At 43.9% G+C, this 27,191-nt stretch overlaps 1 protein-coding gene across 2 annotated transcripts in view; it reads left to right on the top strand.

Moving 5' to 3' along the window:
* Positions 1 to 3,229: 3,229 nt before the first annotated feature.
* Positions 3,230 to 27,191, top strand: part of NDFIP2 (Nedd4 family interacting protein 2) — a 62,094-nt gene continuing 38,132 nt past the window's right edge. Inside the window, exon 1 of one of the 2 annotated variants that reach the window (XM_048493535.1) lies at positions 3,230 to 3,421. In XM_048493535.1, the coding sequence (XP_048349492.1) occupies positions 3,395 to 3,421 (27 nt within the window). In that variant the 5' untranslated portion in view covers positions 3,230 to 3,394. The remainder of the gene's footprint in view (positions 3,422 to 27,191) is intronic. The other variant, XM_048493534.1, reaches the window with a different exon arrangement.

Here is a 27,191-nt window from a genome sequence, read left to right as displayed (position 1 = left end):
CCCCCCTTCTTTGTTCAATCCCTGCCAGAGGAACTGCTGGTGGGTGGAGAAAGCTGATTGAAAAAACTGGGAGAAAGCAAAACACATACTGATTCTTTTCATATTTCCTGTGAAGTGTGTGTGTGTGTGGGGGGGAGAGGTGTAGCTATAAGGGGACAGGTGGGGTGCACGGTGCACTGGTTGGAGTGGAAAATCGCCCCCGCCCCCTTCCCCCCTCACTGCCTCGCCTCGCTAGACCTGGTCCTGCCCCACCTGTCTGGCCCGTTTTTAGCCCAAAGAAAGCTGTTTTCAGCCTGTAGAAAAAGATGGGTGGGGGGACGTGGGTGGGGCAGGGTGGCAGCCGGGTGCCATTTTCTCCCCATATGCCCTGGGGTGTGTATGTGGGGTGGGGGAATCACATTTTACAGGTTTTTAAAACCTGACAAGAGTCTGATCTGAGGCCTGGTGAGTTCTGAAGAGGCTAAAATGTGCGTGATAGAGAGAATAACTTGCAAAGCGAGTGAATGCTCCCTGCGAAGCAGACCTCAAGTGCATAAAAGACCCCTGAATCATGAAAGAGCATGCTATGTGAAACAAATCTTTAAAGGCCAGATATCTCTTTGTCCCTTTTGCTGTTGAAGAATACAATTCAAGAATCTATTACTCGGATTCATTTAAAATAAAACAAGCATGAGATAGTTTGCTTCACAAAGGAAATGCATTCTGCATTGATTCCTGAGGTTCTTTTTTAAAAGCAGAAATTGAAGGCACTCCCAAGGGAAACGCACTCAGCAGATATCCCAAGGTTCTTTTCATGAAATCCCTCTCCACTCTCTTAAATGGGAAGGCAGTCTCCGAACATAACTTCCTTGTACTGGGTCAAATCATTAGTCCGTCTAGCTCAGTGATGTCTGCTCTGATTGGCAGTAGCTGTTTTTTTTCTCATTTCCTGAGCCCTGCCTGGCCCACAGAACAGAATGACCTGGTAGAAAACCAGCGTACAGGAACGAGCTGGGCTTTTGGAGAAGGAATAAATCTTTTTTCAAAGATCTTCAATATTAAAAATTCTCTAAAACTGGAAAATTAGCATAGCATACAAAGGTCTAGGCTAGATTTGTTCCTCCTAATGTTCGAATGTTTTAATTCACAGGGAGGTGAGGCAAGCAATAAAAATGTGAGCCCCCCCTCGCCTGCAGTACATCTAACCAGAAAACCCACAACAACCATTCAAGGATTCGTTTTTAGCTACATTTAAAGGTGAATTGCAAACACACACACACACACACCCCAAACAAACAAAAAGCAGTTAAGGAACATGTATCATTGTTTACTTTATGCTGTGTAACTCCAGAATGGTTATCAGGTTTTTAAAGCATACAAGGGTGCATATAGGCCCACGTGGTTGCCTGTCATGTCCAAAGCTCCAGTCATGTAGGCAAATTAATGGGTGCACCTATATGATAGATCATTCCTGGCTAGCATGGAAGCCCAGAACTGCACCAGTGACTGCCTGAGCCATCCCTTTCAACCATGTGCATGCGTTGGAGATCAAGTGAGGTGCTACCCATACTGCTGAAAGAAGTGTGACTTGGATGCATATGGCCTAGGTGAAATTTCCGGAGCAGCTACCAAGAATGTTCTGATCTCTATTCCAGACAGGGAGCTGTGCTTATCAGCTGCAGCAAAAATTTAAATAGGAGCCTTGAGGTCCCTGACCCAGGCCACTTTGTCAGATATAATAGCTTGTTAATGTCACTTCTTCCACTTCCCCCCCTCCTTTCCCCCTTACTTGGACTCTAAAATATAAATTTAGCTGTTTTGGATACATGCTCTGTGCATCTGACTAAATGAACTTTGACTCACAAAAGTGTGCTGGAATAAACGTTGGCAGGCTTTAAGGTGCTACTGGACTGCTGTCCAAGAGACACTGGAAGTCTCTCACTAGGCAGAACTTGGCCATTTATGAATGCACTACTTAGGGAGCCTGAAAAGGATTTAGTAGTGGGTTCAAAGGGTCCCAAAATACAGGATGTACTGGGTGAAATATGATTACATAAAATTAAAATCCATTTACTGGTTATGCAAAGTGGTTAAATACCACCTCACAAAAGGGGTTGTTTTTACTCCCAGCAACCAAGGTGAGGGCTATTTCATTCCATATTCTACAATTTTCACATCTTACGGTATATAAAAGTCTTGTCCATTCACACATCAGACTATCAATCCCTGGTGACTAGTACTATATCATAAAATTTGTAATCTTGAATAATTACTATGTGCTTACCCTACAAGTGTTCCTAATAAATCCAAGATTCAAACTCTAATAGCCAACGGCATTTAAATGCAACCAATATATAACTTAAAAGTATACACACACACACGTATACGTATACATATACATCTTTTCTGCCTGCCTAGATGAAACCTAATTTCAGGGTATAGGACAGAACAATGGTGAGGAAATATTCCAAAAGAACCATGTCACATTTTTGCAAAGCACACCCACTGAGCAGTGAGAAATCCCAAATGTCTTTTTGCAAGCCCTGGCAAGGAGGTCGTGAGGAAAGCTAAAATAACAAATAAAACTAAGAAAAATAAAATAATGAATAAACTTGTGATTGTTTTGAACCTTTCCTGTCTCCATAGAAGACACTTGCTGTGAAAGGACAGAAAAGGGGTATATTTCAAATGAACCCTTATGATGAACAAGCAGTGGGAAATCCAGATTTCTTTTTTACAAGACCTGGTGGTATAATCTGTGAATAATCTGTGATTATTTTCAACCTTTCCTGCCTGCATAGATGAAACCTAATTTCAGCGCATAGGACAGAACAATGATGAGGAAATATTCCAAAAGAACCCTTACAATGGACGGGGGGAGGGGGGAATCTCACATTTTTGCAAAGCAGTGAGAAACCCCATTTCTTTTTGCAAGCCTTAGTGGGGAGGTCGTGAGGAAAACCGATAAGCTGAAATAATAAATCAATCTGCTTGCTTTAAACCTTTCCTGCCTGCATAGATGAAATAAAACTAAAGCAATGACTCAATCTGTGCTTGTTTTCTGTCTGCATAGAAACCTCCTTTGAACAGAGGACAGAAAAAACCCGTATATTTCGGTATATCCCCACTGGCACCCCCACTTCAGGGGCGGCTCTGAGGCGAAAGGGGGTCCCCAGACTCGCTGACCCCTTCGAAGCCGGCCCGCCCGGCGAGCTCCTTGCGCGGCCTGCGGGGCTGAGGCGAAGGCGGAGGCGAGCGGGGCGGGCCTGGAAGGAGAGGAGGAGCCGCCGCGGCCGCCCAGAGAAGAGGAGGAGGAGGCAGCCGAAGGAGCGAAGGGCGGTTGCGGGAAGGGCGCCGCGAAACCACCGCGCTGAGGGAGGCCGCACAGGGCCCCGGGCCGGAGTCGGCCGCCAAAATGGAGCCCGCCAGTCGGTACCAAGTGGTGAGTGGACGGCCAGGCCTGGGAGACGACCGGGGTCGGGGGAGAAGCAGTCCGGGTCTCGCCCGGAAGGGAGACGCGCCGGTGTTGGGTCGGGGTCGTGTGGATGAGGGGTCATCCGGGTGCTGAAGGGGACCGGGAGGCGCCTCAGAGGAGCAGCGGGGCTCCGGGGTGGGCGACCCCGTTTGTGTGCTGGACTTAGTGGGGGGGCTCGCCGACGCCTCACTTGGCTGGTGGCCTGGAGCCTCGTCGCTGTCACTCGCCATTTGCCCCTTTAGAAATGAATAGGGCAGGGCTTCGGCGGGACGTTGACTGGGGAGGAAACCCGGAGGGATGAACACGGCGGAAACAGCGGGGACCACTGTAGGTAGATATGTGTGTGTATAGGTTGATAGATACAAACACACACACATCTATATGTATCTGTATGTAACCCCCCTCCCCTGTGTATATGTGTGTGTAAAGGAGCCCCTCTCTGAGTTCAGAAGGCTTACCCAAAAGTGTATGTGTGTAGGATTGTTGAATAATTGACTTGGTTGATTTTTAAGTAATGGATTAGTCATGCAAGATTTGTGTGTGTGTGTGTATGTATACACACACAGTACACACACTCTCTCTCTCTCTCTCTCTCTCTCTCTCTTCTCAGAAAGGAGCCTCTCTTTGAATTCAGGCAGGCCTAAGTGTATGCTGAATAATTGCTGAATAATTGTCTTGGTTGATTTTTAAGTAATGAATTAGACCTGCGAAGTGTGTGTGGATGTGTGTGTACACACACTCCATCTGTCCATCTGTCCATCTATCTTCCTTCCTTCCTTCCTTCCTTCCTTTCCTCCCTCCCTCCCTCCCTTCTCTATTTTCAGAAGGGAACCTCTCTCTGAATTCAGGTAGGCTTACTTCAACGTGTATGTGTGTAGGATTGCTGAATAATTGACTTGGTTAATTTCTAAGTAAAGGATCAACTATGCAAGACTTGTTTTAAATTGCATTAATACCCTGCCCTCCCCCAAGTTACTGAAGGAAGATAAAAAGAACTTAAAGGAGATTTTATTCCAGCATGGTTATGGGGGCTTGCTGGGGGTGAACTTTGGATGATTGGGGAAAGCAATACCAAACCAACCATGTAAACATAGGCAGCCTAGTAAATGTCCTGATGTGACTGTCATTGCATGTGTTCAGTAATGACCAGGTGCTTGTTTAGGGGACTATCTTGACCTTTTTACATGGGTCAGTCAGTGAGTCCTCACCAGGCAAAATTTTTAGGCAGGAAGCATTTATAAAACAACAACAAAGCTATAAACAGAAGGGGTGAAATTCAAGAAGTATAGCGTGAAATGTAATAATGTAAAATTCAAATCAGGCAAAATACAGAGGCCATTAATTTGTTTTGCTAAAGTAGTTAACACATACAACAGGTGGCAAGTCCCAGGTTTTGTTAAGATATAAAAGCTGTTTTGAATAAGAAATCTTGTTCAGTCTTTATTTTGCAAGGGGGAGTTTTATGCTGCAATGGGCTAGCACAACTGCCTTTCTAGAGGAAGACAGCATGGTTTAATAAATAAAAAGTTGGCTCACCTTTGGAACAGGTTGTATCTAATATTTTCATGATCATTTACTGCTATAGTAACATGCCAGAATCAAAATAGAATAATTCAGACTGTCCTCAGCTCAGAAACCTACAGATTAAAATATACTGTCCCCAAAATAAAACTTGTACCCACCAATTAGTTAACTAAAGCTTATTGATTATGATGATAAAAGTCTATAATCCTGCAGATAGCCCTCAGTTTATAGGAGCATCTCTCTCTCTTTTTTAATGGCTTGTCCTCTATGAGCATCAAAGGCCCATATTGTGTTCGCTGTATAAAAACAAAATCGGCAAGGCTATATTCTTTTCCACCAAAAGATAAAAGTATAATGGTATATTAATCCGCCATATTCTGGACGTTCTTTGTAGTAAAATGCTTTGAGGGGACCTACCTAGTTCTGCAGTCTCTCTCCCTCCCTCCCCCCTCCCTCCCCCCCACCCCTGGTTCTGTAGTTCAAAACAGATTCTCATGCCAATCTGGGATGAAGACCTAACAGAAACTGCATCTCTCATCCCAACCCTAGCTGGGTTGTTAACCAACCAAGCAGGTACTAACAGGCCCTCCCCTCCCAAGTTTCAGCAAGCATCCTTGACTGCCCAGGGAAACATTTATTCTTTCCTGGCTGAGAATTTGGCCCTCAGATCCAGAAGGTGGCCATAACAACATGGAGGTGACTTCCACGAACTAAGGTGGAGAAGGAGAAACCACAGAGCAACATTCCTCTATACTCTTCCCACCAGCACATAGCAACCCACAGGCTTCCTCAGCCAGAGCACTGGCTATGCCTTGGTCTGGCAAGTGGAGCAGGGAGCCTTGGGGAGGGGGGAGGAGCATCCTCTGGAGAGCCGAGGGCTTGCACAGAACCTTCCTGCAGGGAAGCCCGGTCTTGCACTAGAGACCTGTGCATAGGCAGAGCCTTCCCCTAGAGAACTACGCGCCTAGTGGGCCCAGTGACAACTGCCCTGGTGGTTTCTTGCTATTCTGAAAGCGAGCACCAGCGTGTCATCTCTTTGGCCAGATGCAGTGTGCTTCCTTCCACTTTGAGGGATGGAAGAGGCTCCAAAACACCCCATAGTGAGCGTTTTTGCATCTGCGCACTGAAAACTGCAGAAACTGTACACCATGTACTTTATTATTGCCCCCTTCATAACTAGGCCAGAACAAAGTTCCTCTCAACCTTATTGAAGGGCTTAGAGTGCTGGACAGACCAGCAGAAGACAGTTTATCTATTAAACAGTGAATCCAGCTCTGCTCTAGAGTCTAGAGCAAATGATCAGGTTTTTATGCATGGTCATAAACAAACAATGTTAATTTTGCTTTGTACGTTGCCTTTTAATTTTTTGTATGTTGTTTTGGGTCTTTGTACTGTGCCATTAAAGATTATCGGTTTGTTTTTTTAATTCTGAAAGCAACCTCTCCATCGGCCTGTTTTTATTCGGTAATGCTTATGTGCTACATTTCCTAGAGTAGCACTCCATTTGCGAGCAGGAGTCTATCTTCCCTGCTCTGTATTTTCCCTTACCTTGCTTTCTTGGTGCTTCCTTGCTATGGAATCGCTCATTTCTGCCCAAAGCCTTCTACTTTGTCCCCATGTTTTTGTTTGAATGCTTCCGAGCCGTTTTCTCCTCAGCGTGGGACAACCGGCTACTGCTTGCAAAATGACATCAGAAGAGGACTTGGCTGAAATGGTCATAGTGCCTCTTCATTTCCCGCTTCCTTGAAACGGGTTGCCACAAATTGGCAGGCAAGTGGGTCCCTACAAAAACCCTGCTGTTGGGAAGATGGAGACTCCTTTCCACCCCTCCCTTCCCTTACACACTGTTTGAAAAAAGCAAATTTTGCCTATAGTTGTTTGAGGCCCTATAAATGCTCTTTTATCAGCATGTTTAATAATCCACAAAATGATGGTTTTGATGAAGATTGCGCTTAAAATGAACTTTAATGTTCATAGACATTCAGGAATAGCTTTAAAGGGGGCTTGGACAGATTTATGGAGAAGTCGATCTTTGGCTACCAATCTTGATCCTCATTGATCTGAGATTGCAAATGCCTTAGCAGACCAGGTGCTTGGGAGCAGCAGCAGCAGAAGGCCATTACTTTCACATCCTGAATGTGAGCTCCCAAGGGCAGATCTGGTGGGCCACTGCGAGTAGCAGAGTGCTGGATTAGATGGACTCTGGTCTGATCCAGCAGGCTCTTTCTTATTTTCTTATGAATATTTTCTACTGCGGAAGCATGCCACTTTCTCTTCTGCCGCAGCACTACTGACTGCTTGTTTTATCTTTTGGTGGAAAAGACTGTAATAGTGGGGATTTTTAAAATTGCGTTTGAAAACACATTTTTGCATTGGAGATTAATGGTTAGAAATCAGTGACTGCTATTTCTTTCTCAAAAGGGCCAAGGCACAATACTTTGCTCCAGCTGTCTGAGAGAACCCCTCATGCCCATGGATGGTAGCAAATACATTCTTATATTACTAATCACAAAATAATAGTGCCCCCTTTTTGTCCTGTCAGAGGGCAGTCTGAGTTAATATAACTTATTACCGTAGCTCTGTCATCTGAACCCCTGAATCAAAAGGGATAAGAGAGCCATTTCTTGCTTCTGAGTTATATTTATATATTCTGCTGTTCTATACCATCCTGTAAAATACTATGAAACAGAAAGATGCTTTTATTCAGAGAAGTATTTAGGCTCTGATATTGAAAATGATCATTTTACTGTGATTGTATTGTGATTGCTCCCCCCCCCCCAATAAACAACATTAAGAGCTTTTGGGGACTAAATCTCAAGGATATAAATTTTTAAATTGTTTTAAAAGCCTTCTGGCAACTCTATGGACATTATTGTTATTTTTTCTCTCTTCTAATATACCTTTGCTCCTTCTAGTGGATTTTTGGAGGGGCTGAGGTGTAATCTGCTTGAAAGGGACTTCTTTAACAATAGATATTAAGCAATCTCTGTACATAAACAGTTTGGAAATAAACTCCTTCCTCTTACCTCTCCCCCATATTCCATATGTAGAAGGAGAAGATATGGTTTTCACTCCTAACAAACCTGTCCTGGGAGTATTGAGCATTTCACCCTATCAAACCTGTCCCGTGAATGCAGAAAACTGTAGGTGGTGATTTCCTGTTGCAAGGAGGGGGAGACTGTAGTTACAGTTCCTTCTGCAAATTGGACGCTTTATGACGCTTGAGAAAATAAGCTTGTAGCACTTAGTTCACTTGCCTGCTTGATGACTGGCATTTTTAGAATGGAGCAATCGGACTCCAAGTGAACCCTTTCACCTGCGTTGTACTTTGTTTTTGTTGCCTGGGAAGAAAAAGATGGCCGTTTATATGTGCTTAAAGAGTTTTGGCAAGACTTTCATTTGACATAATTTTCAACACCCCCTCCCCCACTTTGACTGAAAACGTTGAAAGAACACATAGGCATTTTTCCGTTTATCGGACTTGATATGTTTAGTTTCTGTCGCCAAGTGCTTATCTTCGGAACTTCGTTCAGTGCGTGTAGTGCAAGATAAACATATTGCTGAAGGTTGTGCTGATGTCAGTTTAAAAGAGCATGACTAGTTCATATTGTATTCAAGAAATTGTGTGTTGGGAAGAGAGCTGTCTCAGGGTGCTTGTACAGTTGGAACGGCGAGCCTCTTGAGCATTTATATTTACCCCTCTTAGACCAGTTGTTTACCTTCCTCCAAAAACTCGATCATAACAGTAACTGGTTTTTATCTTCAGCTGAAACCAGCTGTACAGTGTGCCAGCTATGTCTATATCTGCATACACCCATGATTGTCACAAGGACCTGCTAATCATTTTATGCTTTTTAAACAAAGACTGCTAGTTTTTTGTGAGTGTCAAATACATGTTTTCCTGGCTAAAATGTGTCAGTCAGCTTGAAAATGTACATCCGCTTTCCTGCCCAAAGCGCAGTGAAGGAAAACTAGGTGAAAAAAGTCAGGTTGGATTTGAAGCTTGTCTGTATTGCTTGTTCTGTATTGCGAGGAGAAGAACAGTATAGCTGTTGGCATTTTGAATGAATAGTAAACAGGGCTTCACATGATCAGTGAGAGTTGGTAGAAGTACATCTTCTAACACATATCCATTAAAACCAGCTAAAACCGCCCTGTAGCATTATGAATAATCCCTGCAGTGATGCATAGCATGTAAAATTTGCCTTCCTCCTAAGTGATTCTTGGGAAAACTTCTCCAATGCATAATCTTAGTTATTCTGTATAATAAAGCTTAGCATTAGATCTGGAGGCAAGGTCTTAAACATTGCACTTGACCCCACAACAGTTGTGCCCCTAAACTGTATCTTTTATGATTTCCAAGTTTGGCATGTACTAGGAGGGAAAAACAAGTTGCATCTAAAGCCATTGCAAGGAGTGTGGCTTCCTGCCATCTAGTTTGTGTATCAAATTCAGTACATGCAGTGAAAGAGCTTAATGGCATTGATTATAGTGAAGGGGGTAGGTAGGGTTTGTATAAACAAGCTCCATGTTCAGAACTGTTTGAATGTGGGAATCAGGAACCTAAATAGCATTGCTTTTATGAATGTGGTTGACATTATCCATGAGGTGGGTGGGTGTGGCTGAAAGAAGAGGAGGTTTATGTCCCCCTTTCTCTCCTGTAAGAAGACTCAAGGTGACTTACAAACTCCTTTCCTTTCCTCTCCACAACAGACACCTTGTGAGGTTGGTGGGACTGAGAAAGTTCAGGTAGATCTATGACTAGCCCAAGGTCACCCACAGGAATGTAGGAGTGGGGAAAACAAATCCAGTTCTCCACATTAGAAGAAGAAGAAGAGTTGGATTTATATCCCACCTTTCTGTCCTGTGAGGAGACTCAAAGTGGCTTTCAAGCTCCTTTCCCTTCCTCACCCCGCAACAGACACCTTGTGAGGTAGGTGGGGCTGAGAGAGTTCCTGTGACAAGAACTGTGACTAGCACAAGGTCATCCAGCAGGAATGTAGGAGTGCGGAAGCCAATCTGGTGTACCATATAATAAACCTGTGCTACCCAGGTGGAGGAGTAGGAAATCAAACCAGTCCACTTCTCTTAACCAGTACACTGCGCTGACTCTCTGAGCAGTATCTAATTATCTTCTTTAAATTCTCTGCCGGGACATGGGGAAAATCCCATGGTTAATGTGAAGCTTATGAACTCAAGAGTCTGTCTTGGGAAGCACAAGTATATTGTCACCTTAATTCTCCACGTATTTTTCTTGGAAGTAAGCCCCATTATAATTAGTTTATTTATGTTTTAATCTTCAGGACTGAATTGGGACGCAGCTGTGCAAGCAGTGACTGGTTTGCTGTGCCCTGCTTTCCAAGGAACGCCACCCCTTACCTGTCTTGTCAGCTACCTCTTTTTAAACTTCTTTCCAGCTGCTGTGTATGCATCTAAAGGGCTAAACATATATGTCAGCAGTGGCAAACCTTTGGCACTCCAGATGTTATGGACTACAATTCCCATCAGTCCCTGCCAGCATGGCCAATTGGGAATTGTAGTCCCTAACATCTGGAGTGCCAAAGGTTCGCCACCACGATATATGTAATGCCTCAGAAGGAAGCCTTTGATGCTTCTCTTTTCAGAATTGCATGGGAGAGGCCATTGCCCAGTACTGCAGCTGTGGTATGTAGCAGGAATCTTGCGGTGGCTCCTGAGAACTGCTGCTTCTGTCCACAAGCTTGTTAAACCTAACATTAGCCATGTTTATAATTGTATAAAGCCGCAAGTTGAATTCTTAACCCAACTGTTTGTGCACCACCATGGATGAGGCAAGCAAAATGTGTTCTCATCCTACATATGGCCGAGTGCATGACTAAGTCCAAGAGTTGGAAGTCTCTGGCTCAGATCTTAATAGAGCTATGAATTTCCTCAGTGTCCTTAAACCAGAGCTTATCTCTGTACCTCAGCCCTTCAGCTGCCACAAGGTGGTAATAACATCTGCCCGAAGAGGAGTTTGAATTTATACCCTGCTTATCTCAGCTCTAAGGAGTCTTAAAGCAGCTTACGAGCTCCTTCCCTTCCCTGGTCCACAACTGACACCTTGTGAGGCAGGTGGGACTGAGAGTTCTGAGAGAACTGTGACTAGCTCAAGGTCACTCAGCAGGCTTCATATGTAGGAGTGGAGAATCAAACCCAGTTCTCCAGATTATCATGCACCGCTCTTAACGGCTACACCATGCTGGCTGCCGAGGGATCATTAAGCAGCACTGCACATACACTGTTGTACATTGTAATAATCTGATTCTAATCTGGAGAACTAGGTTTGATTCCCCAGTCCTTCACCTGAGTGGCGGAGGCTAATCTGGTAAACCAGATGTGTTTCCGCACTCCTACATTCCTGCTGGGTGATCTTGGCCTAGTCACAATTCTCTTCAAACTCTCTCAGCCCCACCTACCTCACAAGGTGTCTGTTGTGGGTAGAGGATGGGAAAGGAGCTTGTAAGCCACCTTGAGTCTCCTTACAGGAAAGAATGGTGGGGTATAAATCCAAACTCCTCTTCTCCTCCTCATGAGATTGGACGCACAAGTCTTTATATTGTTATGCAAGTCTTTTTTTTCTGTTGTTGAAATGTCTGCTTACTGCTGCCAACTCTAGGGATTACTTCTCCAGGTAACCCAGTAATTTTCCTTTTCTCTGTCACTTAAAAAAATGTTTTGTATATTGAACTAGTTTTCCAGGCATTTATTGAAGAAACGAAGTGGCTGTTACTGTACTAATTTACATTGACCTTGGAAATGAATTAGGTAATCCTTTGTTTATAAAACAAGAAAACAGTGAGGAAGACCATATCCTGTTCTTCCAGCATCAAACACATAACAAAGGAAATGAAACTGACAGGCAAAAGAAATGAAACTGACATTCCAATACTTCCAAACAGAACTTTCCCCCCTATATGTAAGTGTGTAAGTGGGAATGAAGGCAGCATGGTAGATATAGCCCAATCTTGTCAGATCTTTGAAGCTAAATAGAGTCCGTTCTTGGAAGGACTCTGCAGAGGAAGGCAGTGGCAAACCACCTCTGCTGCACCCTTTCTTTGAAAACCCCTTGCTGGTTTCTCCATCAGTCAGCTGCACACACATATGTGTAAATCTGAGAATAACGTTGACCGTATGATCCCACCTACATAGCATGCAACTGCATGGCAAAACATATCACAAGTGGGGGCTGCAGCTATTGCCTGATATATCATATAGCTAAGTCAGGGGCCTGCAACCTGTGACTCTCCAGATGTTCATGGACTACAATTCCCATCAGCCCCTGCCAGCATGGCTAATTGACCATGCTGGCAGGGGCTCATGGGAATTGTAGTCCATGAACATCTGGAGAGCCACAGGTAGCAGACCCCTGAGCTAAGTTAATAATGGCTTTTTCCTAACATGAATCAGTACTGAATAACTACCATGCATTCAGAAACATACTTCCACAGGTTTTCTAATAAACACCAGTTGTCGTGCCATGTTTGACATTTATAATTACAAGGAGAGCAATCCCAAGAAGACCTGCTCAGAAAGAAGCACCCTTTTATTTAATGGGGCTGAGGATCAGAAAAGCAGACCCATTTCCATCCTTTTAGTACCAGTCTTTTTACTGTCTTTTGAGGAATCCTGGGTTCACTGAAGATTTCACAACAAAAAGATGTGTAATAGTGTAAAGGCTTCTCTGTAAGTCTGGTGATTCTGATCTGAAGGAGGAATGCACTTGTGTATTGAAATGTAATCTCAGTTCCAAGACTGATTCAATAGCATGCGTGTGTCCTAAAGCAAGAGAAGCTGGCTGTCAAGGCATGTTTGGTTGTCTGTTTCCCCTTTCTACCAATATTCATATAGTCCTTCCATTTATAGATCAAGTGATTTTTTTTACCCAACTGGTAAGGCATGACTGTTTTGTGTTAATTCACCCTGAGCATACTGTTTGCAGGATCATACCAAAATGTACTTAGCGTAGCATTCTGTAAGAATTCCAGAAATCGACAAGCAGCAGCTGCCTGTTCAGAAATTGTCCTCTGCCGGTAAGAATCTTTTATGACCCATGGAATTCTACCACAGAAAAGTCCACGTGGAAAGGATTCCTTGCAAGTAAACAGCCTGGATACCATTGGCCTTTTGGAAAAGGATGGGATAACATTATCTGCATTCCCTCAAGCATTTCATTCTTCCTCTCACTTGTGAATCCTGGCCAGAGTTTTCACTAAGGCCCTTTCCGCACACATGCGGAGCCGAGCCTCCACCGGCAGAGGGCAGCGTGGGCAGGTCTCTGCAGCCCTCCAGAGGGACGCTGCACAAGATGGTGAGTGGAGCCAACGGGGAAAACAGCGTCTTCCCGGCAGTGCGGTTCGTACTGCGCCGGCGGGAACATGCTGTTTTTCGAAAACCTCAAGCCAGGGCGGCGCTGCTGCAAAGCAGCAATGCATCCTGTGCAAATGGTCTCCCAGGGACGGCGTTTTTGCCATCCCTGGGACGCTGTATATGGCCCATGCGGAAAGAGCCTAAAGTACCTTCTGGCTGGGATACATATAGTTTAAAACCTAGACACAGAACTAAAAAGTCAGGGTGCCGCCATCTTATTTGCTGTACTTTGATACACAAATGATGGGAAAACACATTATAAGGTGAACAAAACAGAAAACAAGTCCCATGTCATAAAGACCTCTGACAGCTTACTTGCAAAATAAGAGGCTTTCTTTATTGAGGCTTTCTTAGTTGAGTTTTTGTCATTAAAACCCTTAAAGAACACTTGTAGTACAGTCGTAGTTCTTTATTTTGTTCACCAGTTTAGTCAGTGTTATTCAAAAACAATTCACAGACAGACTGCTGGTCCTATCCTGTTTCAGTAGCCTTCATCAGGGTACAGTATGTACATTGGACCATATAAGCTTGTTGGCGATCTTTCAATCTACTACAAGAGCTCCCATTCTCTTTGAAACAGTCAAAATGGTGCTGGTTGCTCAACCAATGTTCACTCCAAATAGGAATTGCACCAAGTTGTCCCATGTGGACAAAGAACTATGACGGCACGCAAGTGTTCTTTAAGTGTCTTAATGACAAAAACTCAGGCAAAGAAAGCCTCTTATTTCAGCAATGCTTTTACCAGTCAGCTATCTGTTGCCTTTATGACATGGGACTCCTTGTGTCTTGTTTTGTCTTACTTGCTAGCCACATTACAGTTTATGAAATGTAAATGCAACCTAAGCTCTTTGTCTATCACCTTAGTTTCTTTGCTTTATCTTGCAGAAGTAAAGGAAAATACTTAACTGGTACGGTAGTCCTCGTGCTAAATTATTTCTATCCAAACAAGAAAAAAAAAACACCTGACGGTTGTGGGTTTTCTGGGCTGGGGATTTTTAATGATTTTTTAATTGATTGTTTTTAAAGGATGTTTTTATGGTGGTTTTTAATGTTTTGTGTTTTTAGGATTGTGATGTTTTAACAGGGTTTTTAACCCCATCATGTAAGCCACCCTGGGACTTCGGTGTAGGGTGGGGTAAAAATGAAACAAATAAACAAATAAATAATGTTTTGGCTGCATCTGTGGCTGGCATCTTCCATGAGCCACGAAGAGAAACGCATCTTGCTGTGACATGCCTCTGAGGATGCCAGTCATAGATGCGGGTGAAATATTAGGAGCAAAAGCTACCTGACCATGACTGCCCAGTCCGAAAAACCCACAATAGCCAGTTGATTCCGGCCGTGAAAGCCTTCGACAATCCAAGGGGGGGAAATCCTCCCATTTTATTACAGTATACTTTTCCTCCTAAGTGCAGGGATTTTTTAAAAAAATGTTGTTATCAAACCAGCCAGCTGCTGCCGTTGATTTTTCAGTTGCCTTAAAGGTTCTTCATGATGGTTGCTGGTTACCTAAACATTTAGAGTATATTTTCAATCTTTGTCAGCTCTGGCGTTTAAAATGGGATACCAGTTTGACTGAAAGGGGAGACCTTCTTTTGAAAAAAGTTTCAAAGGCAAATTTCTAACCATTTTAAAGTAGAAAAATGTGAACCCATTTATACAAGATTTTTTTTAATGCAGGAATTTGTCATGGATCAGAAGGTTTTTTTTGTAGAGTGGCAAGTATGTCAGTCTGTGGTAAGGTTTTCATTTGTCCAATAAGAAGGGGGGGGTTGCTCTGTCCTTGATATTCTTTTTTGTTAAAAAAAATCTCAGTATTAAATGCTTTGACAGAATGAAAAATATGTGAGAAGCTGTTATAGACCAGAATTAGCACCAAGCTAAATCCTTGAATCTATACTCATATTCAGCTGTGTCTGTTGGGCTTTGTAGACCAAACCTTGTTGCAGACCTATTGCAGAGTGGTACTTGATGTCCCTCCCTGTTGACAAAATGTAGCTCTGCTGGTGTGATTCTAAAAAGGGCATTGACCTTTTCTCCATCCCGCTCCAAACGTTATACTGTCATTTAGAAATTCACAGTGTTTCCCCATTCCAAGTCTCTTACGTACCACACTCTTTCTTAGTCCGGATGTTGCTGAATTCCAGGACATCTGTATTTCCTGCTTCCTTGGTAGCTATCCCCTCCCCCTTGTCTTTATTTCCAAAACCCAATCCCTGCCATATCATTATTCGCCACGAATTCTTGCTTAGGGATCACTGTTTGTTTTTTCCCCATTGGCAGGGAATATTTTTTTTTTCTAATTACTGTTTGGCTTAATTAACTTCCATAATCACCGAAGCTGAAAGTTGTGATTTGAGGCACACTTTGAGTGAGGCGGAGGCGTTAACCGCATAAATAATTACAAGGACAACATTCTGCACTCAGTTTGCGTGCTTGCCTATGAAACACTGGTTAGACTGGTTTTGGAGGTGTTTCTTGACTAAGAATTGGTGCTGAAAAGAGGAACACGGCTGTCTTTTGGGTGCGTCACTGCAAAGCAGCTACCAAAATCAGCATTACCTAGCTGAGAATCTGTGGACCTATTGTGTTGATGACCTATCCCGGCCTTTGTGGTGGTAGCATTCCCGAAAACCTTGGGCTCTGAACCAGAAACTCATGAGACATAAGAAATATTTAAAGATTTATTAAAATAAAATTGCAAAAATACAAAATTAAAATCCCAGTGACATGCATAACAAGATGCAGACAATATACCAAAGAATAAAACAAAGGCTAGCTTCTACATACCACAATGAACTCTTACAAACAGAAGGTACTTGATGTTTTAAGTACTTGTGCAGAGTCTCTGTGGCGTTGTCTGTACAGTGGAAAGAAAAGGAAAAAATGGGGAAAAAGAAGGGTATCAGGTAACATTGTAAAAACTAATTTATGGCTCTGGCACACTTAACACCAAGCTTTCTAAGATCTCATTAACTGTGAGCAAGTCCCCCCCCCCAAAATACAAAATGAAACTTTCTTCAATAATCTGGTAACTAGTTTCAGCTGGATTCCAGTGAGCAGAGATGACACAGTCAGACGCACAAAGCACTCAGTAACCTTGAATAGATAAGGATTCATATCATGAGCTGACACATGAATTTTATGAACTCTAGTAAACCGCCATGAGAGGAGACACAACATTTTCTGGTAGGGTTTTAGCTTTTAAAATGGATTCTCGCTTGACAAGCTGTCCATAGGGGTTCTCCTGTTAATATATCTGCTGTAGGTGAAAATGAGCAATCTTCAAGTCATCACCCACTGGGCCAGGCTTATGCAGGGTCAGATCTACATTTTTTTGAAGGGGGACAAAAATACAAAATGGTGCCTCCTATATATTACATCAATATATAATCATATATCATGAACAACATCTTTTTTAAATGATAGAGTAAATTATGTTGACTTCTATGAGCTGTCTATAATGTTTGAATATTCCCTCAATCCTTCTGCCCACACAGAAACCTAACCCAAGGAGAAACTTTTCAGCCTAGACTTTTCCTGGACATTAAAAAAAATTAATTTTGACATGGGATGGTCCAAAGATATCTCACGCTCCTTTGAAGTCTGATAAAGTACAGCCTGAACAAGCTTTAATCTGATAATTATGCTGCTGGAAACTAAAATGTCTGAATAGAAGCTACTGTACTTTAATTACTGGAAAAGACTAACTGGGAAAGTCAGTAATGTTAGGAAACCTTGATGACAGTAAAAAAAGACCCACCATAAAATGGATTAAATAAAGGAAGCCATGGCCCTTAGTTTGCAGTAGCTGAGCAAGGCTATTAACAAGAGGACATCTGGGAGTTCATTAATTAATAAGTCAGAAGAGACTTGATGGCACATATCAAATGTGAACAGGCCCTTCATTGTCCCCCCCGCCTTTCCCAAAGTGTAAAATCAGGCTCTTGGGGGAAGTCCAAGCCCATCAGATGTGGCATAGGTCTACTCATGGCCTTTGGCAAAGCCAAGCATAATACAGCTCTTGCTTTTAAAACTGTGGACGGGGTGTAAGAGAAGAATTCTCTCCCCCTCTGCCCAATTTGACTCCATTCTCAACGTGTGGCCCTTGAAGGGTGGGTGGGAAGACAAGGAATTGGGAAGTTCTGCAGGTGGAACAGCAGAGGGTGCCTCAGCTGTGGGAAGGAGGGAGATCAGCAAGGCCAAGGAAGGTTACTTGGAGTCTCTGTCTCCCGCTATACACAACATGAAATCTTTGAACGTCTCCTCGGAAACCTTTAGCTTGCCATAGTTTGGCCCAGTTAACAGCCACAGCATCTGCCTTTCCAAAGGCTGCAATTCCCCTCTGAGGGCACAGATCTCTCTGTCTCTTCTAGCAGCAGCCTAGTTGGGGGAATATGGTGTGCACGCTGCAGAACAAGCCACCTCTGTTGGTCAGTGGAGCCTCCCACACTTTCTAGCAAGTTTCTAATAGGGGGAATGAGGGCACGCTGCAAAATGAACTCTCTCTGCATCACCAGCTGCTGTCCCCTCTCTGCACATCGCCTGGAGCACCTACCCCTCTTGCCCCCGGCTGTATTTTTGTATTCCATTTTTCCTAGTGATAATTTCTCTGTTTTTCTCATCCTCCAATCAATACGTGCCCTACAATATAAAAACAGGTGATGCAACTATATTACTGTCCTTTGGCTGGAACTTTTGGCTGCATCTGATGCCATGAGTTTATTTCACTTAGGCAGTAGAAGTGACAGCTTCTTGTAAGAGACAAGATCTGGGATGTTTATGGTATCTGTGATTTGGAAGCATAGTGCTGAGGTTCATTTCCCTGCCCTACACTCTTCCTCCCCAATGATTGTTGAAGCAATTGTGCTCTTTTACATGTGGATTTAAAAACAAAAAATAAATTTAAAATTCTGGAAGTGCTTTTTTTTGCCGGAAGATGGGGGTAGGAATGTCCAGTATCATTTCCCTCTATGTAGCTGTGAATGGAGGGAGAGGATGAAAGAATGTTTTGATATTTCATGTTGGGTGGAGTCTTGGGATGTTATCCCAGAATTGCAGATAGATTAGGGAATGAAACTGAGACAGCATGACAAATCTGTAATGTCATCCACCATATTTTTTTGGGGGGGGGGGGGGGAAGGAGATTTCAGCATATCTGTATTACACTCTCCACAGTCCAGACAGTAAAATGATTGTATAAGGATGGTATACCGATATTTTCAATAAATACTGTTAGCACATAATCTATGTGTAAATCACTTGGAGATATATACATGATATATAAAACAGTGGATCGGAACAGTGCCTAAGAGGTATATTTGAGTAGGACAAGCATCAGAACTGCAGTTGCTATGGCCAGTAAATTCTCCGGGGAAAACTATTTCTCAGATGCTGTACCCTGCTGGATCTCATCTGCACCTATACTGACAGAGAGAGCAAACTTTCCAGCAAGCAGGTACCACAGAGCTCTGTGGCGTCCATACCTGGAAGCACCCATCACTCTGAAGCTACACTGGTGTAGGAAAGTGTGCTGCACAACAGGGAGCAGGCTGGGGGTATTCCCGGACTGGACCTAGCGTTAGTTGGCTTACACTGAAGTTTCAGCTTGGGAATGCCCTCCTCCCCGGCCGCAGACTTATGCCACTGGAAAATGTGGTGTAAGTCCTTTTATCCAGTGTTTTTTTTCAGCAGCCAGGGTTTTAAATCGGCTTTTTGGACTTCCTGCGCTGCCTAAAACTCCTTTGGAGGCAGTGTGGAAATGGTGCCATCCCTAGTTGCTGAACCCTCTGGATTGGATTGTTAGTTTTGTACCAGCAAAATCACAAATATACTCAGTATTGGGGAGAAAGTTGCAAGCTGATGCACCTAGTCTATCTTGGTGCTATCTGATTAGAGACAACTAAGTTCACAATGAAACTTTCAGTTTTTGTCTGAGGTTTAGATGCAATTTCTGCCCCACCTCCTGATTTTTTTCTCCCCTCCACAAGGAGATAAGCTACTTTTTACCTAGTCTGTGGGCAAATGTGTCACAGTGGTTTGAGGGAGAGATGAAAAGGTTAACCATGTCAAGTCAAAAGGAGAACATAAGGCGTGCAACAGTTGGGAAGCCTTGAAATCCCTGCATGCTCCCCTCATGAAGATTCAGTATCCTTCTGGATCCCAAAATGCACCTTGGGCTCAGGAGCTGTATATATCTCTACCATTCCCATCATGTCTTTAAAAGCATTCCTCTCATTCTATAAGACAAAATATTACATAAGGGTTTTTTCCCCCACTTTTGTGTGGCATCAAGTCACAACTGACTTACAGCAACCCCAGGAGTTTTTGGAGATAGTTTTCCACTGCCTGCCTCTGTAGCATGACCCTGGTATTACTTGAAGGTTGCCTACCCAGGAGAGCCAGCATGGTGTACTGGTTAAGAGTGGGTGCACTCTAATCTGAAGAACCGGGTTTGATTCCCCACTCTGCCACTTGAGCTGTGGAGATTTATCTGAGGAACACATGCCAGTTGGGTGACATTGGGCTAGTCACAATTCTTCAGAGCTCTCTCAGCCCCACCCACCCCACAGGATGTTTGTAGTGGGGGGGGGAAGGGAAAGGAGCTGTAATAGTAGTAAGCCCCTTTGAGTCTCCTTGCGGGAGAGAAAGGGGGGATATAAATCCAAATTCTTCTTCTCTACTTAATAACCAGGGCCAATCCTACTTTGCTTCTGACAAGATCAGGCTAGCCTGGGGCTCTCCATGTCAGGATTTTTTCATTATTCCCCCAAATTGCCAATTTTTCCATAAAAAATGATAAAGGGCTTGGGGTTTTTTCTCCCCTGAATTTTTCAGGGTTTTTTTTGTGGGCCTTTACTTCTCTAGGGTAGACTAAGAGTGGGACAGGCCCAAAACCACCTGATGAAATTGCATGGCAAAGCAATATTTGATCCTGGTTGTCCCAAGTCCTTGTCCAATACTATAACCGCTGTGCCATGCCAGAGTTTAGCATGCTTGAGAGAATTAAATGATCGTGGGTTTAAACCTGTGGGAACCATCTGCTTTCCCTTGGAAGACCATCAGAAGTTCAAGACTGCTTGGGAATAGCCAGTTCTAGATGAGGATCCCAAACATCCTCATCCTCTCTCCTTAGTCTATGTATGAACATTACAAACCACTGTGGGCAAGTCTTCCCTTTTTTATGGCAGTATTTTATGTGCAAATTCAGAATGAAAAAAAAACCCTGTCAAAATGACTGGAAACTGATGATGTCTAGAGGGGGCTCCCATAGAATATTGACAAGAATATGCTTTACATTTCAGATAACAGAAGCACACCTAACATGCTTACAGTTAGTACTTGCAAGTCGTTTTTAAAAATAACCCCGGCATACGTAGCTTCCTGAAGGATGGAAAGGCTGACACCTCTGTTTTCTCCATTCTTAACCGTAACCATTTTTTTCCCCTTGCATCGTGATGTTAGCAAAGATACCATTGTATTACTTGGTCGTCTGACTCTTTATGTGTAATATTTTCCTCTACCATTCTGTTCCTCTTTTTTCATGTGTGCGGATCTGCCAGCTGAGGGTAAAACTTCATGTTATCTGATGAAGTGCTGTCTGGCCCACAAAAGCTTATCCTGCAGTGAATTTACTAGTCTACAAGACTGTGACCGACCCATAACTACCCCTCTGGAATGCCTGTTGCAATACTAATTTAGTGGAAGACATCATGTTACGATATCTGAAAGTGGTCTGGTGTTCAGGCTGGTTGATCATCTGTGCTGTCATGATTAAGGAACAAGTGCTGCAGTTCTAGTGTCAGTGAAACAAATCCTTCGTTCTAACTTAGGAAGTTTGCTTTGCCCAAGGTGGCAGCGGCCAGTGGTAGTGACTTCTTGTAATAACCCGAGGAGATGTGTAACAATGATCCTGTTATTGTACCTGGAATGTTCGGTACTTCCGGTTCTATGCCTAATAAAGGTTTTTGGATTGGAATAACCCGAGGATGTCTTCAAAGGACTACACAAAGAATTTTGGCAAGAGCCAGCTGAGAATAAAGCTGGAAAGTTGGACTTGACCGTCAGAAGTGTTCATCACAGCATCCTAAAGAATGTGGGAGGAAAGTTATCTTCTTGGCATGTGCTAACAGAAAGATGCTCTAATGGGAGTGTTGGGCTTGGAGGTGAAGCACCATTGTCGAGAGATAGACGTCCTTATACGAAACAATCCAAACAGACCCATGGTTATGCTGAGCTTTTGATCAGATCATAAGACTTGAGGAAACATGCTGTTGAATTTGAGGAGAGCCTCAGTCTTATTTCCACAAAAAAGATCTGGTCTGAGGATTAACATCCTGGACCAAATTCCAAGGGGGGGGGGGGGGCTATACAGCCATTCAAAGAAGACCAGTCTTGCATTGTCTTTTTCTGGTATAAGTGTCACAGCTCAGCAAGACACGTTTCAACACAGTCCTTTATGTTCATTCAAGTTTATTAAATGGAACAACTACAAACGTGCAACTTCACACTGACTGATGTAGTTGGTTGCTCTAAACCTTACTTGCCTTATTTTGAATGAATATGTAGGCACATTTGCTGTTCTAATCTAATGTAATCTTATCTAATCTTGTGAAGAAAGCATGAACCCACATCCATGTTCTCCATCAGAACAAGCTCAATACTGGAACTAACAACTGAAAAAAGGCAGGTTCTAAACTGACAGGCTTCTATAACTAGCCAATCTTGTCTAAATACTACTCCCGTGCCTCTAAACTACATTTCCCACAATTCTTCATCTTAAAGACAAAGCCTCTTCTTCTTTACTCATTGTTGCTACCTAGATGCTGGCTCCTTTGTTACTAACTAACTTCCATGGGACAGCACAGGGGCATTTCAGTAAAACAGGCACAGTGAATAAAGAAGACATCTCTTACTGATTCACGTTCACAGACGTGCTCACGCTGAAACCGTAGAACCTCCCATGTTTTTACTTATGCTTATCTTCGTTTATGTATTAGGAGTTAGGTTTTGTTATATTTACTTCGCCAATTTAACAGGATTTTTTACAATATATTTTGAAAGCTATGTGTACTTGAAGCTTTTATTTTATACTGAAATAAAGTCTAAAGCTTTTACAGGTGTGGTTTTGCTGTTTGCAAAGGTCCAGTCAGTGGCGTAGCAAGAGAGAGCTAGAGCCCCAGGCACAACTTTCTGGGAGATGCATTTCAGGGCCTCCCCTTGCAACTGCTTCTCACCCCTGAACTCCACTTGGAGTTTGGTGCAGAGGCACACTTGAATGCCAGCCAGTGGCGCTCACTCCACTCCCAACCTTCAAGTGGAGTTTGGGAGCAGTATTTGATGGTGGTCTCAGCTCAACCGGGTCCAGTTTTAAACTATAGGCTTTGAGTCCCCACTTTAAAGCTTGACCCAAGCCTCACTGAGGCCAGGATCAGACTGAGCAGCTGTTCTAGCTTTGTACTGTTGGCTCCACTCTCTAAGCGCCACTGATTGGCCCAGCTGCTCAGCTTGATCCTGGCCTTTGTGAGGCTTGGGTTGAGCTTTAAGCTGCAGGCTCAAAGCCTGTAGTTTAAAACTGGAGCTGTATGAGCTGAGCCAGCATCAAACGGCTTTTGCTGTTCCCAAACTCCACTTGGGGTTTGAGGGCAGGGCAAGCTCCGCTAGTTGACATTTAACTGTGCCCCTGCCCCGAACTCCACAGGGAGTTTGGGGATGTGGCCCAGCTGTGGGATGGGGGGACATGCGGCAACCAGGGTGAGTTCCGGGTACCATTTTACAAAGCTACTCCCCTGGGTCCAACCATGGCTACTTTAAATGGAGACTGAATTCCAAGGCCCAGATATGGGACAGGGGAATTAAAATCACGCAGGTTGGTGAGACACAGTGAGGTTCTGACAACCATAAGCAGAGTCACACTAAAGGGGGGGGGGGCGAGAGGAACTTCCCTACCACCACCGCTCACAGATGCCACTTGTGCCCTCGTACAGTTGTGCTGTTGAAGGTCAGTTGACCCTAAGGAATAGTGTGGGGATCAAACTGCGAGTCTGCAGCAGGAATAGGGAGGAATGAGGAGGACCTTGTTAGCAGGAAGTCTGCCACAGTGGAGTTCCATCTGAGCTAAGTTTATCACCCAGTCCTTCAGATAACTAAAAAGCTGAGGCGTGCCCAGAGTCATGAGCATGAGTAAGAGCTGTTGATCCTTTAATTCATGGCTTGTTGCTGGTGCCCATGATTCTACTACCTTGTGTAATCTTTGCAAACCCATGTTGGTGTCTTTGTCTGTTGGGCTTATTTATGATGTATTTTATTCATAAACTGCTTGGGGGGGGGATCCCTTTGGGGAGAAAAACAAGATACCAACAATCAAAATAAAGAAATTGGGAGTCTGCTGTACCAAAGAAACAACACCTTCAGATCCATGCCTTGATTTTCCCCCTTTCACAATCAGATCTTTTTGCCTTACCAAGTCACAGCTGACTTGCAGTAAACCCACAGTGTTTTCAAGGCAAGAGGCATCAGAGATGGTTTCCATTACCTGCCTCTTTGTAGCAACTGTCGACTTCCTGGGGAGTGTCCCATCCCAGTTTTGTCTGGGGGCTGACATGCTTAGCTTTCGAGATCTGCTGAGATTGGGCTATCTAGGTCAGGGCAATCAGATCCCTACAGCTCTCTTTTCCTCCCTCATTTACTTAATATAGGAGGCCTATAAACAGCTGCAGTAAAAGACAGTCTGTTCCTGTTGCCACTGTAAGATCTGGCATTATTTATTGAAAATATTTGCATGTTGCCTCATGGCAGAGTCCTCAAGGTGATTTGTAGCAAAAATAATTCCAACAAATGCTGTAAAACACAATACCAAACTATGATAGTGAAGTACAAGATGAAGTGGCAGCAGCAATTTAATTTGAAACCAAATCAGTAGAGCAGGAAATAATAAGACTAATGCTACATATCCCTGTCTCCTGGGTCCAGAGAGTGTGCTGAAACTTGAGTGTTCACAGTTCTGACAAGCTTTTCTAGGCTGGTTTCCACACACTTATAATGTATTTGTAGTTCAAACCCCAGATATGTTGACAGGCAGAAACAGCTGATCGATCTGTTTCTCTCATTTCCTTTCAAAGAAGTGGCCCCACACATATCAAAGAAATACCTTAGACTTTTTTTTTTGCTCTGAGTCTTTCGGGGAGGGCCTGGTTGGGGGGCTGCAGATTCAGCCTACGTCATAGTCCAGCTACTGGCTCCCACTGCCTCCTCAAGGCATGGGTAATAGTAGCACCAATGCTCGGCAGGGGTGGAAGGCCAAGTGAAGATTGTCCACATGTAGAGACATGTGGATCTGACTGCATTCTAGAATGTTCTGGAGAAGCCCAATTAATAGTTCTATTGAGATAGAAGATTGGAATGAGAAGCTCCTGCAAGCTATTGATGTGGTTGCCCTCTGTTCACATTTCCCATCCTTGACATCGTGTCTGAGGCCTTGGTTTTGTTATGGAGCTGGGTAACCTATAGAAGAGTGGGATGTGTCTAGAACCATGTTTGTGGAAGACTCAAATTGGACAGAGAGAATTATAGAGCTCCTTGGGGGGGTCTGTGAAGTGGCAGTGAGAGCAGGAAAGAAATCTTGCTTCTACTACAGTGGGTCTCAGTCATCCAGGCTGGTCAGGGCATGTCCCCTTTGCTACAGGCAGGGCCATGCAAATTTTTTTGTGAGCTCTCCTGGCCTCTAGGGGCCGGCCCTTCCAGTTTGGATAGCCCTGCTGCTGCAGACGGTGCTTTTCAGTTTACTTCACTGAAAGCTCCAGTGAAAGTTAACAATAAGCAACAATGGCGAGCAAGCAAACTTTGATATAGGAGGCCTATAATAATAATGATCCCCAGCTTGCTTGGACAAGGCAAGAAGAAGAAGAAATGCAAGCCCCCATCATGGCATTGCACTCAGGTGTTAAACTATCCAAGGGCAGAAATAATGCCCTGAAAGGCCATTTTGACACAACAAAATGAGAAAGCGCTTCAGCGGGCTCACGAAGCCACTTACTTGCTGTCCGAGCCTCAGCAGTCTTGTCAGATTTTACCAGGGCAATAGTCATTTGGGCAGACAACATGCTAAATGACACAGAAGTGAAAGCACTGTCTCATAAGAGATCGTTATCAAAAATCAAATGAGGGGCACAATTTGCAGCTAATGCTTCTCAGGATGCCATTCAGTTCAATGCCAGATCATAAGCATCAAACATTTTAGTGCGCAGAGACCTCTGGCTAAAGAATTGGAAAGTGAACCCACTCACGAAATCAAATCTTTCCAGAGAGAAAGTCACAGGGAGATTGTTCTTTGGTGATGCCAGCCTTGAAGAAGTTCTGATTGAAACCAAGAACAGGACGAAGGCAATGCCATGTCCACATCAAAAGATAAGGAATACAAAAACAAGTGGTGTTCTCCCTTTTGACCTCACAGACCTCATAGAGGTAGAGATCACAAGGACTTCAGATACATCAGAAAGTCCAACTGCACAGCAAGAGAATCAGGGAAGCTGTTCTATCAGAGCAAAGGGGACAGGAATCAGTCTTCCAAAGGAGCCTCCACCTGACTGCTTAATAGGAAGAAGACTTAAGGCCTTCACTCAGAGATGGTTGCTCTCCATCTCAGACCAGTGGGTATTGCAAATAGTTCAGCAAGGCTACCAAATAGAATTCCAAAGCAACCCACCCTACCTCTTCCAAAACGCAACAATCCCAAAATCAGAACAACAAGCAAAAATTCTTTGTGAAGAGATGAATCACCTCCTTGACATTGGAACCCTGAAACAGATCCCAGAGGAAGAAAAATTCAAAGTGCCATGTTCCCCCCTATTTGTGGTGCCCAAAAGGTCTAAGGGGTTGGAGAGTAATTCTAAATTTAAGAAAACTGAACAGATGGGCAAAAAAGAGAAAGTTCCAGACGGAATTGTTAAAAGCCACCCTTCAGACAGTCCAAAGGCACGAGTGGATAGCTTCCTTGGATTTGAAGAAAGCTTACCTTCATGTTCCCATATACCACTCTTCAAGGAAATAGCTCCTCTTCTGTTTGGGATAGCACCATTTACAATACAAAGGTCTTCCATTTGGCCTCTCTTCTTCAACCAGAGCTTTTGCTAAAATCTTGGTCACTCTGATAGTGCTTCCATATCAGAAAGGGATTGACCTGTTCCTTTACCTGGATGACATACTTTTCTTGGAGGCGAAAGGCATCTTGTTGTGTGCTTTCCACCCCGGCTCAGGGAGGCAGGAAATAGAATTATGTCACTTCCTGTCGTGGTTTGGAACCCGCCCCTTCCCAGTATTCTTTCCTGCCTTCGCCAGGGAGTGCATGAAATTCTGGCTCTCTGCACAGAATTCCTTTTGACTGCTTTTATCCAGCCTATCTGTCCTCCTGTCTGATCCCTTGTCTCGTGTCTTTGTTTTTTCTTCAGGGGTAAGTGATTGAGGGCCCCGGGTGGGCTATTAGAGAGAGCACTCTACAGACTCCCCCCTCCCCCCTCACCTTCCCGCCAAAAGTAGCGCCAATATGGCCGACCACCGTTTTTCCCCTCCTAGGGGATACTTTCACAAATCAGCAGCTGAGGCCACCAGGGTTCCTGCTGGCGTAAGTTTCTTAACTCCTCCCAGGTCCCTAGAGACGATTATTGATGCAATCCCTCAGGGAATCCATTTGGAGCCGGGCTTCCAGCCGCTCGGAAAAAGGACGCACTCCGATTAACTAGCCGGCCAAGAAGAAGAGCTCCGGCTCCACCCCCTCTTCTTCGGCGCCAACTAAACAGCCAGGGCAACTGCATTCCGAGCGCCCCTTGAG

Source organism: Sphaerodactylus townsendi, linkage group LG04, assembly GCF_021028975.2.
Source record: "Sphaerodactylus townsendi isolate TG3544 linkage group LG04, MPM_Stown_v2.3, whole genome shotgun sequence".
Classification (NCBI taxonomy): domain Eukaryota; kingdom Metazoa; phylum Chordata; class Lepidosauria; order Squamata; family Sphaerodactylidae; genus Sphaerodactylus; species Sphaerodactylus townsendi.
The sequence above is the reverse complement of the archived record's forward strand: the minus strand, read 5'-3'. Positions and strand labels throughout refer to the sequence as shown.